The 16,904-nt window shown below is 46.5% G+C and overlaps 1 protein-coding gene across 1 annotated transcript; it reads right to left on the bottom strand.

The window, feature by feature from the left end:
- Positions 1 to 674: 674 nt before the first annotated feature.
- Positions 675 to 16,258, bottom strand: RETN (resistin). The gene is made up of 5 exons (XM_057709201.1): positions 16,213 to 16,258; positions 1,854 to 2,107; positions 1,574 to 1,701; positions 1,109 to 1,186; positions 675 to 808 (listed from the first exon to the last, which is right to left on the bottom strand). Exons 2-5 carry the CDS (start codon positions 1,988 to 1,990, stop codon positions 675 to 677), a joined length of 477 nt encoding a protein of 158 aa, XP_057565184.1. The 5' UTR covers positions 1,991 to 2,107; positions 16,213 to 16,258.
- Between the last annotated feature and the right edge of the window lie 646 nt (positions 16,259 to 16,904).

The raw sequence follows: 16,904 nt of genomic DNA, 5'->3' as shown, positions 1-16,904 counted from the left end.
CACCCTGACCCTGGGGCTGCTGGTGACTTGAGGCCCTGGAGTGTATGTGGGGTAGGGGGCGAGGGCTTCCTGTCCTACCCAGACCCAGATCCCCGATGAGGCCTCATTGTGGGTAGTGGGGGAGAATGCCCCAGCAACTTCCCAGAAGGCCTGAGGCTCTAGGGTGACTGTCAAGGTGACCTCAAAGTTAACACTCCCAGGACTTCCCTGGCGGTCCAGTGGGTAAGACGCTACGCTTCCAAAACAGGGAGCTCGGGTTCCATCCATGGTCAGGGAAGTAAGATTCCACTTGCAGAGCGGCGCGGCGAAAAAAAGAGGTAACACTCCCTTCACCTCCTGAAGGAGCCTTGGGTGTGGGTGTCATTAGAGGAAGTTAGGCCCCGATTTTCTTCCGAAGTAGAAGTGGCGGCCAACAAGGGCGGGGGGTGGGGGGGGAGATGGAGCTGAAGAAAGTCTCGGTTGTCCCCTCCCTCCCTCCGGCGCCTATGCGCCTGGCTCTTTTTGGAGACGCCAGCTCAGTCGCCCACACGCCACAGACGACAGCACAGGGCCTGGGCCCTCTCCATCATTTTCTCGGAGGTTTATTTCTAGCTCCGCCCTTCTGAGACATGACCCCGCCCCTCCGAGGCCTGGCCGCACCCCCCAGGCCCGCGCCCCTCAAGCGCGACCTTAGGCTACTCGGCCCGCAGGCGACAGCAGCGAGCTCCTGTCCAGTCCATGTTGGCGCACTGGCAGTGGCACGTGGTCTCGGTGCGCACGTCCCAGGAGCCGCAGGCGGAGCCACAGGTGCACGCGGTGACCGCGAAGCCTGCGAGGGGGAGTTAGGAGGGGAGAGCTTGGACCCTGAGCGGGAGGCTGCGGGCCTGGGGTTCCAGGTGGCTGGCAGCGTGGGCGGCGAGGAGGCTGGGGGCCTGGACACCAGGGTCCTGAGGAAACGGGGCCCAGGAGTTGGGGGAAGGGACAAGGCTGGGGGTGCAGACCAGGACATTTAGGGAAGAAGAAGCTGGGACTCCGTGGTCCTAGAGAAACAGAGGCTGGACATGGGGGAGAGGATTACAGGGTACTGAGAACAGAACTGAGAGCCTGGATAACGGGGTTCTGTACTCACCTGAGGGGCAGGTGACCAGGTCCCCCCTGGAGGTGACACTCCAGCATTCCAGGCCAATGTTCCTTCTTGTCTCAGGAACTGAGGAAGGGGTGAGGGAGGTTAACTGTGAGACCAAGCTGCCCCTCCCCCAATCTCATGCTGCCCAGGCCCTGGTGGTTTGGAGATGGGTAGAGGGGGGTCAAGAAAACTCCCCTGGGGAAGGCCCAGGTGGCCCAGGCCCAGGTGGAGCACGGGGATGGTGGGGAGCTTATCACCTGCCAATATTCTGTCTTGAGGTGGGTGTTTTGGAGGGAAGAGGGTTTGGAGCTGTGGTTAAAGGTGGAGCCAGGTGGGAAAATGGGGTTGTGTTGGGTTTGGGGTTGAGATTTGGTTGGCGTTGGGGTTAGGGCTGGCTTGATGTTCACTCGGTCAGGAATCAGAAGGGCCGCTGAGGGCCCAGCTGAGGTTGGATGTGAGGGTTCTCACTTAGGGAGCTGGTGACTTCCCGGATCTTGTCACTGATGGCATTATCCACGGGACACAGCGACTTGCCCCACACCAGCAGCCCCAGGAGCGGCAGGAGGAGGAGGGAGACAGCTTTCATCCTGTAGGTGCTGCAAGAGGAAACGGAGAGACCCCAGCCAGCTCTCCAACCTGGGGAGGGTCAGCCCCACAGAACGTGTGGGATCGGGAAGCCTGGGTCCCAATGGGGGACGGGGCTGGAGGCCCAGCTTTGCCCCTAAAGGCAGGAGCAACTGTCACTTACCCTCTCCGTGGACTCAGCAGGCCAAATTTTGGACATGAAATCCACACTCCTGCCTCAGCTCTCTCTTTAAGGCCTCTGGGTTTGGGGCTTCCTGTCTTGGCTAAGACCCTTGGCATCCTGGGCCTCCCTTCCCACATCCGGGGCTAAGCGGAAGCCCCCAGGGTAGAGTCCTGGGACTCAGTGATGCCACAGCCTCCTCCTTCAAGAGGCTTCCCTTCCTACATCCAGGCTGAGTCTGGTCCAGAGGGTGGTACCTGGGGGATAATTCCAGGAACCATTATTGAAGGGGCAGAGAGAGAAACAGGAGCTTGCATGGAGGGGTGGGGGCACATGAATGTGACCAAAATAATGTCCTTGTGTGAGAACTGCATGCCGTGTTCATTCCCAAATACCTATCACCATAGAAGAGATAAATAAAATCATGGTTTATTCCATCAGTGGAATAATCGACAACTGAAGTTGGCAAATTATGGCCCATGGATCAGATCTAGCCCACCAAGTTTTTTCTTTTCTTTTTTTTTCTTTTTTTCTTTTTTCTTTTTTTGGCTTCACTGTGCATTGTGCGGGATCTTAGTTCCCTGACCAGGGGTTGAACACCTGTGCCACCTGCAATGGAAGCTTGGAGTCTTAACCACTAGACTGCCAGGGAAGTCGCGCCCACCGTCTATTTTTGTATGACTCAGGAGCTAAGAATGGTTTTTACATTGTTTTGGTTTGTTTTTGTTTCCAATATGGATGGATTTTAAACATTGTTGTAAAACACACATAACACAAAATGTACCGTTTTAACCATTTTCAAGTGTAAATTCAGGGGCATTAAGACATTTTTGACCCAATGTTCATTGCAGCACTATTTACGATAGCCAGGACTAGGAAGCAACCTAAATGTCCATTGACAGATGAATGGATAAAGGAGATGTGGCACATATATACAATGGAATATTACTCAACCATAAAAAGGAACAATATTGAGTTATTTGCAGTGAGGTGGATGGACCTAGAATTTGTCATACAAAGTGAAGTAAGTCAGAAAGAGAAAAATAAATACCGTATGCTAACGCTTATATGTGGAATCTAAAAAAACGGTACTGATGAACCTAGTGGTGGGGCAAGAATAAAGACACAGACATAGAGAATGGACTTGAGGACACAGAGGGGGAAGGGGAAGCTGGGATGAGGTGAGAAAGTAGCATTGACATATACTACCAAATGTAAAATGGATGGCTAGTGGGAAGCTGCTGCGTAGAAAAGGGAGATCAATTCAATGCTTGGTGATGACCTAGAGGGGTGGGATAGGGAGGGTGGGAGGGAGGCTCAAGAGGGAGGGGATATGGGGATATGTGTATAAATATAGCTGATTCACTTTGTTGTACAGAAGAAACTAACACAACATTGTAAAGCAATTATACTCCAATAAAGATCTGAAAAAGCAAACAAACAAACAAAAACCCCCAAAACCAACCAAACAAAAAGACAGTGTGACCACTGAGGCAGACACTGGAGTGATGTGGCCAGAAGCCACCAGAAGCTGGAAGAAGGAAAGAACCGACTCTACCCTAGAGTCTTTAGAGGGAATATGGCTTGATTTCAGCTGTACAGTGTTGTGTAATCATCACTCCTGTCCATTTTCAGAAGTTTTTTGTATCATCCTAAACTGAAACTTTACCCATTAAACAGTAACTCCCACTTCCTCTTCCCAAAGTCCCTGGTAACCTCTAATCTAATTTCTGTTTCTATGACTTTGCCTCTTCATACAGCAGATAAGTGGAGTCACACAATATTTATCCTTTTGTGTTCTGCCTTATTTCACTGAGCATAAAGTTTTAAGAGTCAATCACATTGTAACATGGATCAGAACCTCATTCCTTTTTAAGGCTAATATTCAATTTTATGTCCATACCACATTTTGTGTATCGTCTGTTGATGGACAGTTGGGTTGTTTCCACCTTTTGGCTCTCGTGAAGGATGCTGCTGTGAACGTGGGTGCACACGTATCCCTTCAAGTGGCTGCTTTCAGTTATTTTAGGCATAAACCCAGGCGTGGACTTGCTGGATTGTGTGGCAATTCTGTGTTTAACTTTTTGAGGGACTGCCAAACAGTCTTTACATTTTTAAAGCACTGACAGAAATTTAATACTTAGAGATATATGGAAAGTATATGCAGAACTTCCCTGGTGGCGCAGTGGTTAAGAATCCACCTGTCAATGCAGGGGACACGGGGTCGATCCCTGGTCCAGGAAGATCCCACATGCCGCACAGCAACTAAGCCTGTGTGCCACAACTGCTGAGCCTGCACTCTGGAGCCCGTGAGCCACAACTATTGAGCCTGCCTACCACAACAACTGAAGCCGCGTGCCTAGAGCCCGTGCTCCGCAACAAGAGAAGCCACTGCAATGAGAAGCCGGCACACCGCAACGAAGAGTAGCCCCAGTTCGCCACAATTAGATAAAGCATGCAAGCAGCAATGAAGACCCAACACAGCCAATCAATCAATCAATCAATCAATTTATATTAAAAGAAGTATATGCAATTCAAATTCCAGAGTCCATAAATAAAGTTTTCTCAGAATACAGTCACACCCGCTTTTGAATATACCACCATGGCTGCATCAACCCATGTCACTGGCAGAGTTGAGAAGTCGTGACAGTGCCCGTAATGGCCTGCAAAGCCGACCATCTTTGCTATCTGGCCCTTTACAGAAAAAACTTTGCCCACCCCTAGTCAGTAGCTGTGAGTGTGAATGCAAGATTGACGTAGGGGCTGCAGCTACGTGCAACAATCTGGATGATTTCCAGCAACCTAATGGTGAGCAAAAGAACCCAGACACAAAAGAGAACCTGTTGCATCAATCCATTTATTTAAGAGGGCCAAAACCAAAAAATCCTGCCAAAGCACAACTAATCTGTGCCATTGGAAATGAGGATGAACTTTTCCTGGGGGTAGGGAGTAGAGATGAGAAAGGGGTAGAAGGAGGAGTTCTGGGAAGCTAATGAAAAATTTCAGCTGTACACAAATATGTGCACACTTTTCTTAATGCACGTTATAGTTCAATGTGTGTGTAAAATCCCTGGGTAAGTACAACAGTGTCCACAGGGCCAAAGTGTAGACAATATTTATTAAGCACCTACTAGGATGCCAAATGTGCTAGGCGTTGTGCATCCAGTAGGAACAAAGGGACACTCCTGCCCTCTCGCAGTTTGCCCTGTCACAGGAAGACAGACACCAAGAGAATACTCAATCAGTCTCAAATTCCACCTGTCCTTTCTGTCCTGAAGCAGAGGAACCCAATTCTGGGAGGACTTCTGACATAAGACTCTGGGCCCTTGGAAGACCTGAATAGACATTTCTCTACAGATGGCCAAAAAGTACATGAAAAGATGCCCCACATTGCTAATTATTAGAGAAATGCAAATCAAAACTACAAGATATCACCTCACACCTGTCAGAATGGCTATCATCAAAAAGACCACAAATAAAAAAAACATTGGTGAGGATATGGAGAAAAAGGAACCCTTGTACACTGTTGGTGGGAATATAAATTGGTGCAGCCGCTATGGAGAACAGCATGGAGGTTCCTCAAAAAACTAAAACTAGAACTACGATATGATCCAGCAATTCCACTCCTGAGTATATATCAGAAGCAAATGAAAACACTGGTTTGAAAAGATAGATGCACTCCAATGTTCATAGCAGCGTTATTTAAAATAGTCAAGATATGGAAGCAACCTAAGTGCCCATCAACAGATGAATGGATAAAGAAGATGTGATTATATAGATATACATGACTCAGCCATAAAAGAGAATGAAATAATGCCATTTGCCACAACATGAATGGACCTAGAAAGTATTATGCTTAGTGAAATAAGTCAGACAGAGAAAGACAAATACTGTATGTTATTAGAGAATATGTGGAATCTAAAAAATAAAACAAACTAGTGAATATAACAAAAAAGAAACAGACTCATAGATATAGAGAACAAACTAGCAGTTACCAATGGGGAGAAGGAAGGGAGAGGGGCAAAATAAGGATAAGAGATTAAGAGGTACAAACTACTATGTATAAAATAAATTAGCTACAAGTATATATGTTGTACAGCACAGGGAATATAGGAATTTTATATTAGGCTTTTGCTTTTATTTTCTGTCATTCACGCGGGAGAGGAAGCAAATGTCCATGATTCTCTTCTGATTGGCAGAGCTACCTGTTATTGAGACATCATCACTAGGTCAGGTTATGTAGCAAGGCAACCAATCAGAGCGCAGGTTGCCTCTGGAAGTCAGTTTCACAGGAAATGGCAACAGTTTCCAGTCTTCTGAGTGATACAGGCCCCTTTGTTCAAAATTACTTCAAGGGGAGAACAAGTTGGTAACAGGTAGGAATATTCACAGATCTGCACCACACAGGAAAACCAGATTGTATGGTGCAGAAAAATCCTCCCTCTCTGTGACTTCAGGACGCAGATTTCCTTCAGATCTTTGGGAAACTCCTGTTTTCTTCCAATTATAATTTAAATTATAAGTATTTGGTGGTGATGGTTACACAATTGTATGTATTTGTCAAAACGCATAGAACTCAGTAAAAAGGGTGAATTTTGCTGGATGTAAATTACACCTGATTTTTAAAAAAATACTTGGGAAAGACAAAACATTCACGCAGTATGCAGGTATATAGGCTTGTCAAAATGCTTCCAACTAGAGACTTAAGATAGATGCATTTTATTATATGAAATTATACCTCAACAAAATCGATTTTTAAAAATTGTAGGTATGCGGGGCTTCCCGTTGCGCAGTGGTTAAGAATCCACCTGCCAATGCAGGGGACATGGGTTCGAGCCCTGGTCCGGGAAGATCCCATGCGCCTCGGAGATACTAAGCCCGTGCACCACAACTACTGAGCCTGCGCTCTAGAGCCCGTGAGCCACAATTATTGAGTCCACGTGCCACAACTACTGAAGGCTGCGCGTGCCTATAGCCCGTGCTCTGCAACAAGAGCAGCCACCACAATGAACAGCGGTGCACCGCAGTGAAGAATAGCCCCCGCTCACCGCAACTAGAAAAAACCCGTGTGCAGCAAAGAAGACCCAACACTGCCAATAAATACATACATAAATAAATACATGAATAAATTAATTTTTAAAAATTGTAGGTATGTGATTGCCCTACTGCACTTTTTAAAGACCTGGTTCTAGAATTTTATCAGGTAGTATTAGATGTAAAAGGCCACTAGAGCTCAGTTTTACTGGTAGAAATCAGGGAGAATGAAAGGATTTTTTTTAAAGAAAATTAAGGGGCGGGCTTCCTAGGTGGCGCAGTGGTTAAGAATCCGCCTGCCAATGCAGAGGTCATGGGTTTGATCCCAGCTCCAGGAAGATCCCACATGCCGCGGAGCAACTAAGCCCGTGTGCCAAAAAAAAAAAAAAAAAAAATTAAAAAAAGAAAATTAAGGGGCTATTGATGACAATAGTCAATAAACAATCTATAATAAGAATAGAAAAGAGTTTTATTTGAGCCAAACTGAGGACTATAGCCTGGAAGACAGCCTCTCAGATAACTCTGACAAACCACTCCAGAGAAACAGGGTTATCAGTGCAGTGTTACATCTCGTCAGGACAAAGAACATCAAAAAAGTCAGGGAGGACTTCCCTGGTGGCGCAGTGGTTAAGAATCTGCCTGCTAATGCAGGGGACATTGGTTGGATCCCTGGTCCCGGAAGATTCCACATGCCACGGAGCAACTAAGCCCGTGTACCACAACTATTGAGCCCATGTGCCACAACTACTGAAGCCCATGCACCTAAAGCCCGTGCTCTGTAACAAGAGAAGCCACTGCAATGAGGAACCCGTGCACCACAGTGAAGAGTAGCCCCTGCTTGCTGCAACTAGAGAAAGCCCGTGTGCAGCAACAAAGACCCAATGCAGCCACTAAATAAATAAATTTATTAAAAAAAAAAATCAGGAGACATTCCTTCAAGGTTTCAAAACAACCAGATCAGCACGTGCACAGCAAGTCAGTATGACCTTGGCACCTAGGAAGGGAGTCTTATCATTGAAGGAGCACCAGCCTTGGCATCCCAGGAAGGGAGGCATTTAATCTTTATTTTGAACATGGACATTCTTGACTTCCAGACAATATGCCCTTTTCTTTAGTAACTAAAGCAGATGTACAATGTAGGTGATAGGCCACAAGCAGGCTGCTTTAGCTAGCATAAAATTCAAGTTAACTCATGTAGAAGCCAGAATGATTTCCCCAGACCTCAATATGTGAACATTTCTTTTATCAGGGCATATATAGCTCTTTCCTACTATTGAAACAAGAGTTTTCAAACTGAGTCCCCAGGGAACCCCAGGGGGTTCCACACACGCTCCCTGCTTATCACCCCACCTGTAGTTGGAGCTGCCCTCTTCTTTTGCACCCTTCAAAAGCTTTTATCTAGGGACGTCCCTGGTGGCGCAGCGGTTAAGAATTCGCCTGCTAATGCAGGAGACATGGGTTCGAGCCCTGGCCTGGGAAGATCCCGCAGGCCACGAAGCAACAAAGCCCATGAGCCACAACTACTGAGCCCGAGTGCTGCAACTAGTGAAGCCTGGGCTCCTAGAGCCCATGTTCTGCAACTAGGGAAGCCACTGCAATAAGAAGCCCGTGCACTGCAACAAAGAATAGCCCCTCGCTCACCCCAACTAGAGAAAGCCCATGAGCAGCAACGAAGACCCAGAGCAGCCAATAAATAAATTTATTTTAAAAAAAGCTTTTCTCTGAAAAGTTCTTAGACTAAAGGTTTGAAAAAAAATCAGAGCTCTCAGAAAGAAAAAGGTTTTTGCCTTAGTTTCAGGTGTAGAACATAGTGATTGACATTTTTTACAGATTATACTCCATTTATAGTTATTATCACATCAGTCCTTGAAGTAATTTTGAACCGAAGGGACCTGTATCACTCAGAAGGCTGGAAACTGTTGCCACTGTGAAACTGACTTCCAGAAGCAAGCTGCCCCTCTGTTTGGTTGCCTGGCTACATAACTTGTCCTGGTGATGATGTTGCAATAACAGGTAGATCTGCCAATCAGAAGAGAATCATTGGCACTTGCTTCCTGTTTCACATGACCAAAAAACCACGAGGTTTTCATATATATATATATATATATATATGTATATACATATACATATGAAATAATGCCATTTGAAGCAACATGGATGGACCTAAAGATTTTCATACTAGGTGAAGTAAGTCAGACAGAGAAAGACAAATATCATATGATATTGCTTATATGTGGAACCTAAAAAAAGGTATAAATGAACTTATTTATAAAAGAGAAATAGACCCAGAGACATAGAAGGCAAAGTTATGGTTACCAAAGGGGAAAGGGGGGAGGGGATAAATTAGGAGGTTGGGATTAACATATACACACTACTATATATAAAATAGATAACCAACAAGGACCTACTGTATAGCACAGGAAACTATACTCAATATTTTGTGTTAACCTATAAGAGAAAAAATCTGAAAATATATGTGTGTGTGTGTGTGTGTGTGTATATATATACACACGTATAACTGAATCACTGTGCTGTACACCTGAAACTAACATGACATTGTAAATCAACTATACCTCAATAATAACATAATAAAATTAAAAAAAATTTTTTTAAATAAAAGGGAATGATGTGCGGGCGGGAGGGAAAGTCTGACCACAGCTTCTTGACAGCCTCCACCACGTGCCGCATTTCAAAAATGGGAAAACTAATGTTGGGTGAGGGTGAGTCACTTCTGACGGGGAGATTTCAGATCCAGATTTGACGGATGCCAAAAAGTCCTTATTTATATATTTATTTATTTTGGCCACACCATGTGGCTTGTGGGATCTTAGTTCCCCGACCAGAGATGGAACCTGGGCCCCCGGCAGTGAAAACGCCAAGTCCTAACCCCTGGAAGTCCCTCAAAGTCCTTACTTTTAAAAAAAATTATTTACTTATTTAGGCTGCGCCAGGTCTTAGTCCCAGCATGCGGGATCTTTAGTTGTGGCATGCAGACCTCTTAGTTGAGGCATGCAGGCGGGATCTAGTTCCCTGACCAGGGGTCAGATCTGTGCCCCCTGCATTGGGAGCACAGAATCTTACCCACTGGACCACCAGGGAAGTCCCATCAAAGTCCTTACTTTTAACCAAGACATTTTCCCACCCACACCATGAGGTGGGGGGGTACATTGGAGCGGGCGGGGTGGGGTGGGGGGAACACATGGAGAGCAAAGTAAAGGACAGGCAGGAACAGTTTCTTAGAATCCCCTCTGCCCAGCCTGGCTCTTGGGGACCTGCCCCCCCAGGATGAGCTGTCTCCCCAGACCCTTCCTGTGGCACCTGCCCACCCTCCCCTGCCCAGTTGTATCCAAGCAACAAAAGCAGATGCCAAAGAACTTCAAGGATGCTGATGCCCAAGGAGGCTGCAGCCCCCTTCCTGGGAGTCCCAGCTCAGCCACTGACTAGCTGAGTGGCTTTGAGCAAGTGGCTAAAGCACTTCTGGGCCTCAGTTTCCCCATCTGTAAAACGGGATTACTCTCAGTGACTACCTCACATGGCCTGGGTGACGATTAAGTGACTACTACCCCTTCCCCAGCTTTATTGCGATGCAATTGACATATAACACTGTGTGGGTTTAAGGTGTATAACGTGATGATGTGACACGTGTATGTCGCAAAATGGTTACCACATAAGGTGGGTTATGAGTCAACATCTCCTTCAGCTCACGTAATTACCTTTTTGCGTGCGTGGTGAGAACATTTAAGATCTACTCTCTTAGCAACTTTCCAGTACACAATGCGGTGTTTTCTGTAATCACCATGCTGCACATTAGGTCCCCAGAGTTTATTCCTCTTCTAACTGGAAGTTTGTCGCCTTTGACAAACATCTCCCCATCTAACCCCCTTCCCAGCCCCTGGCAACCACCATTCTATTCTCTGTGTTTATGGCTCAGCTTTTCATATTTTATTATTTATTTATTTATTTTACTTATTGGGTTGCGCCGGATCTTAGTTGTGGCCGGCAGACTCCTTAGTTGTGGCATGTGGACATTTAGTTGTAGCATGCGTGTGGGATCTAGTTCCCTGACCAGGGATTGAATCTGGGCCCCCTGCATTGGGAGCATGGAATCTTAACCACTGCGCCATCAGGGAAGTCCCTGGCTCGGCTTTTTAATATGCCACGTGTAAATATTACAGCAAACAAACAAAACAAAGTCAGAGAAACAGAGAACAGACTGGCAGTTGCCAGGGGCTGGGAGGTGGGGGAAATGGCTGAAGGTGGTTGGAAGGTACAAACTTCCAGCTATAAGAGGCATAAATTCTGGGGGTGTCATGTACGACATGATGACAGTGGTTAATAATACCGCATATCGTGTATTGAAAAGTTGCTAAGAGAGGAGAATTTAAAAGTTCTCAGGACTTCCCCGGTGGCGCAGTGGTTAAGAATCTGTGTGCCAATGCAGGGGACACAGGTTCTAGCCCTGATCTGGGACGATCCCACACACCACGGAGCAGCTAAGCCTGTGCACCACAACTACTGAGCCTGCGCTCTAGACCCTTGAGCCACAACTACTGAAGCCCGTGCGCCTAGAACCCGTGCTCCGCAACAAGAGAAGCCACTGCCATGAGAAGCCCTTTCACTGCCACAAAGAGTAGCCCCCACTCTCCACAACTAGAGAAAGCCCTCACACAGCAACGAAGATCCAACACAGCCAATAAAAATTAAATAAGTAAATAAATAATTTTTTTTTAAGTTCTCGCCGCATGCACACAGGGCGACTATGTGAGGAGGTGGATGTACTATCTAACCCCATTGTGGTTATCATTTTGCTAAGTATTTTCAGTGAGACTAATCAATAAACCATCTATAATAGGAATAGAAAAGAGTTTTATTTGAGCCCAAACTGAGGACGATAGCCTGGAAGACAGCCTCTTTGATGGCTCTGAGGAACTGCTCCCAAGAAGCGTGGTTCTCAGTGCAGTTTTCTGTCTCCTCAGAACAAAGAACATCAAACGAGTCAGAGAGACATTCCTCCACGGTTTCAAAAGAACAGATCTCACTGCACGTACACAGTGAGTCACCATGACCTTGGCACTGGGAAGGGAGTCTTATCACTGAAGGAGCACCAGCCGTGGCATCCCAGGAAGGGAGGCATTTAATCTTTATTTTGAACATGGACATTCTTGACTTCTTGTCAGTGTACCCTTTTCTTTACCAGTTAAATCGGATGTACAATGTAGGTGTGATAGGCCACAACACAGGTGGTTCTAGTTAGCATAAAATTCAAGTTAACTCATGTAGAAGCCAGAATGAATTTCCCTATATCTCGATATGTGAACGTTTCTTTTATCTGTATATATGTATTAAATCACTATGTTGTACACACCTTAGCGCATCTCAACAAAGCTGGGGGGAAAATAGATTTCACATTTAAGCATTCATCTGTCTCCATCTGACATTTCATCCAGTGAGTACTTTATGCCAATCTACGTAGATGATACAGAATGGGGCACGGTATGTACTGGATGCTTCAATACTCTTTTTTTTGGTCCATATTTCCCCAAAATTTCCCCAGCCGTAGACAGGGATTGAGGTTCTGAGTGGTCACTCAATATAGAGGGCCCCCCACCCAGGACTTCCTCTTCCCGTCCTGTCCCCTCACACCTCAGCCCTGGGGACCCCACCCCGGCCTCACAGGAATGGAACTCTCCCATTCTCGGGGCTATTTCCTCACCCTCAGGAGCCTTTTCACAATGTTCTTGGCAAGTAGCTGTTGGTTAACTTGTGTTTTCAGATTTTGAGCAACTTTACAGAAAGGAAAATAAAATAAGGAAGCTTGCCTCGCTTCCTCGACATCTGCGGTTTCCCTGGGGCCACGCAGCCCCTCCCCCAGAGACCTAGGGCACTTCTTGCTCCGCCAGGGTCCCCGGGGTCTCACCGTCCCACTTCCACCCCTCCTGGTCCAGCTGGAAGCCCCAGCATGCCCGGGAGCCTCGCTTTCTTGTTCTTTTTGAAAGCAGCCTTACTGAAGTACAATTTACATACCACCATATTCATCCATTTCAAGTATACAACTCAATGATGATCTGTCGTAAATTTCACAGGGTTGCACAGCCGTCACCACAAGCCAATTCTGGAATGTTTCCATCACCCCTGAAAGGAAACTTGTGCTCCTTTGCAGCCACTCTCTGTTCCACTCCCCCCACCCCCACCCCTAGGCAACCACCTTCTGTCTGTGGATTTGCTTATTATGGACATTTCATATAAATGGAATCATACCCTGTGTGGTCTTTTGCATCGAGCTTATTCACTTAGCACAGTGTTTCTGAGGCTCATTCATGTCGTGACGTGTTTTGGTCCTTGACTGAGCGGCATTCATTCCATTGCATGGATGTACCATATTGATCGCCATTCACCAGTTCGTGGGTATTGTTTCCACCTTTCGGCAATTATGAATAATTCTATGAACATTCCTACACATGTCTTTGTGTGGATGTAGATTTTCCTTTCTCTTGGGTGGGTTTTTTGAATGGAGGGTCAGTTTCCATTGTCTAAATGTACCATAAAGTATGTAAACACTTATTTTTTTTATACCTTTTTTAAAAACTGAAGTATAGTTGCTTTACAATGTTGTGTTAGTTTCAAGTGTACAGCAAAGTGATTCAATTATACACACACACAAATATATTCTGTTTCAGGTTCTTTTCCATTATAGGTTATTACAAGATGTTGAGGACAGTTCACTATGCTATACAGTAGGTCCTTGTTGTTTATTTTATATATAGTAGTGTATCCATGTTAATTCCAAACTCCTGGGAATTCCCTGGTGGCCCAGTGGTCAGGACTCTGAGCTTCTAGTGCTGGGCCCTGGGTTCAATCCTTGGTCAGGGAACTAAGAGCCCACAAGCCACGCAGTGTGGTAAAAAAAAAAAAAAAAGAATTGAATATTGGGAATTCCCTGGTGATCCAGTGGTTAGGACCTGGCACTTGGCACTTTCACTGCCATGGCCCTGGGTTCTATCCCTGGTCGAGGAACTAAGATCTGCGCAGCACAGCAAAAAAATAAATAAATAAAAAAGAAATTAAAAAGAAATCCAAACTCCTAATTTATCTCCTCACACTTTTTTTTAAGTAGAGCAAATTCAAGACCACAAACCTTTCCCTCCTGTTACTTGGATGAGATATTTTTCTAGACGTGCCCCCTGCCCTGCACAGCACAGGCTAAGTACCCCCTGCTATGAGGTGTCCCCCACAACCAAGAACATCAGTGCTCACCGCCCCAGGGGTGCCCTCCGGACCTTCCAAAGCACCAATCCTGACCTGAGGAATCCTTTTTTCTCACTTTGCAGGGCCCTCCTTCTCAGCACATCCTGAGAACCATCGCCCAGCCTGGGGCTGGACCCTTTTAGGGTATTAAATAATAATAATGTAGTATTACATTAGTACTACGTTATTATAGTATATGTTAATATTATATTAATATATTATCATCACGGCGGCAGCCAGTGGTTGCTGGGTGTTGCCTATAAGCGTATACTGTGACCGCTGGTGACTCTGGGGTCTGTTCCCACCCAGGCCTCTCTGACGAGCTCATGTGTCCAGCTGTCTCCTGGGGATCCAGTGACCTAAACCACACCCGCAAATAATAGGTAAGAAAAGGTGTTAGGTTGTAACTTTCTGTACACACCAACTACAGTAGTTGCTGAGGGACAGTCCTTTCAAGAAGGATCCCAGGTGATTCCAGTGGGAGGAAGGACAAGGTTGAAAAGAGTCCTCAAGAGATATTGGCAATAAATGAATAGATGACAGATAGATCTACAGACACATAGACGAAATTTTTAAATATAGGAAAAAAAAAACCTGGGGAGTTCTTTGGAGGTCCAGTGGTTAGGACTCCGGGCTTTCACTGCGGTGGCCCTAGTTGGGGAAGTAAGATCCGGCAAGCCCCGCGGCGATGCCAAAAAAATAAAAAATAAAGGAGACATTGGCAGGAACCCGTGGCTGCTCAAACATTTATGTGGAGAGTTGTTGGAAACCATGGACACCTCCCCCCCACCCTCCCCCACCCCGCCCCAACCCCCGGACCAATCCTAGCAACAGGACGTCATGGAGCCCCTGAGGTGATGCAGAGAGAGGGGTTGGATTTACTCACATAGGAGGGTTTTGAGAATTCTGTGTAATCATTTGTCACCTAATTATTTGTCAATAATAACTTTAATGCTCTGTGGAGACCTAGATGGGTGGGATTGGGGGCAGGGAGGGAGGTCCAAGAAGGAGAGGATATATGTATACATACAGCTGATTCACCTCCTTGTACAGCAGAAACTAACAACACTGTAAAGCAACTATACCCCAATTAAAAAAGAAAATCTTTAGAATATGCTATATATCAAAGTTCCTTGTTCAAACTATAAAATGCCTGTTCCAATAGACATAAAGACCAGTGATCTCACCCTGTGGAAAAGTTTGATAAAAATCTAGTTCAATCTCCAAATCATTTCCCTCTCCTAATTCCCACTATCTAACTGTTGCTAGAATGACTCTTCACTAATGGGTTGAATTTAAGTTAAACAAAAGATAAAATCCAACGAAATTCTCAGTTTGCCATGCATCTGAATGTGTGAAAAGCTCGTTCAACATAGAAAATGTTCCTGCCTGCAGGCTTACACAACTAAAGTGGCCCTTATGTTTGCTGGAGGAAAGATGCTTTAAACCCGGCCTTTTTGAAGTGTGGTCAGCAGACCGCTTGCGTTAGAATCATCCGGGTTCCCGTTAAAGTGAACACTGGTGTGACTCACACGACACTTTACTGGAATCTCTGGGAATCTATCCTGGGCATTTGCCGATCAAATAAGCCTCTGTGTTGCATATTAAAGTTTGAGAATCTCTTTAAAATAAAAGAAAAAAGAAAAAAAAATTATGTGCAATGTGCGCAAAGGGCTTAGCATGATGCCTGGGAAGTGGTCAGGACCTGACACTAACCTGCCGCCTTGGCCCATTTCCGGCGGGGGAGGGGAGGGGGAGGAGGGGGAAGGGGAGGGGGAGGAGGGGCGGGGGAGGGGGGAGGGGAGCAGTCCGTGAATATTTGTAGAATCAAAACGTCCAGAGGTGGGAGACTTTACAACATCATCTACGTACAGATAAGGGCCAGAGGTGGAGGCGATTTGAGCAATAGAGTTTCGCTGGCGCTGAGAACTACTAAGTAACTCATGACCTACTTCCCCCCGCTTCCCCTCCCCCCCCCCCCGCCGTCTCTAATTAGGGTCACCCGAGCTCCGGTTACAGACGCGAAAGATCAAAGCAACCGGCGAATTGAGCCTCAGCGACCCCTGGCACTCGGAGCGCTTACCTGCCTAAGCGGGTCCTGGTGGGAAACCGCGGCTTCCCAGGGAGGAGAGTTTTTAAAAGTGAAACTTTTAAAATCATCTCCCTCCCGCTCCGTCTCCTGCCAGTCGAAAGACTTCCCCTGCGGAGGCCGTAAGGGGGGCTGTGCATCGGGTTGGGGTGGGGGGAGGGGGGATGCGTCTCAGGGGTCTGAGATGACCCACTTTCTTCCCTGCACCCCATCTACTCGACGGCTTTGCATGTCCATCTTTCTGCCGCTAGGCGTTTCGCATATATCTTAAGGTAGACTTGCTGAATCGGAGGGGGTTTTTCTTCCCGAAGGCCCTACCTGCAAAACTGTGTGTGCGATTTTTCTGGGAAGAGTGTCTTTAGATGTCTCTGAATTCTCAAAAGGATAGGTGACCTCAAAATCAGGGCCAAGTCTTCAGTGGGCGGGGAAGGAGGGCCCTAAGGTGTCCTGTGTCCTCCCACACCCTCCTGGTCCCAGCCTTGGATGGGCCACAACTTCAGAGGTGGCAGGATGGAAATAAGTAGGGCTCCACTGGGAGGCGCTATAACCAGCTTACCCACCCCCCAGGGCCCCCTCCCTAGGCTCCCATCCCAATTGAGCCCCATCACCAACATTAGACATGGGCCCCCACCTGACTCTGCTCGGATCCCTTCTGTAGTTTCCCATCCCCACAACAGGGGTCAAAT

The sequence above is a fragment of the Hippopotamus amphibius genome, chromosome 15 (genome assembly GCF_030028045.1).
Source record: "Hippopotamus amphibius kiboko isolate mHipAmp2 chromosome 15, mHipAmp2.hap2, whole genome shotgun sequence".
Classification (NCBI taxonomy): Eukaryota; Metazoa; Chordata; class Mammalia; order Artiodactyla; family Hippopotamidae; genus Hippopotamus; species Hippopotamus amphibius.
Note: the sequence above shows the minus strand (reverse complement) of the source record. Positions and strands in the feature narration are given on the sequence as shown.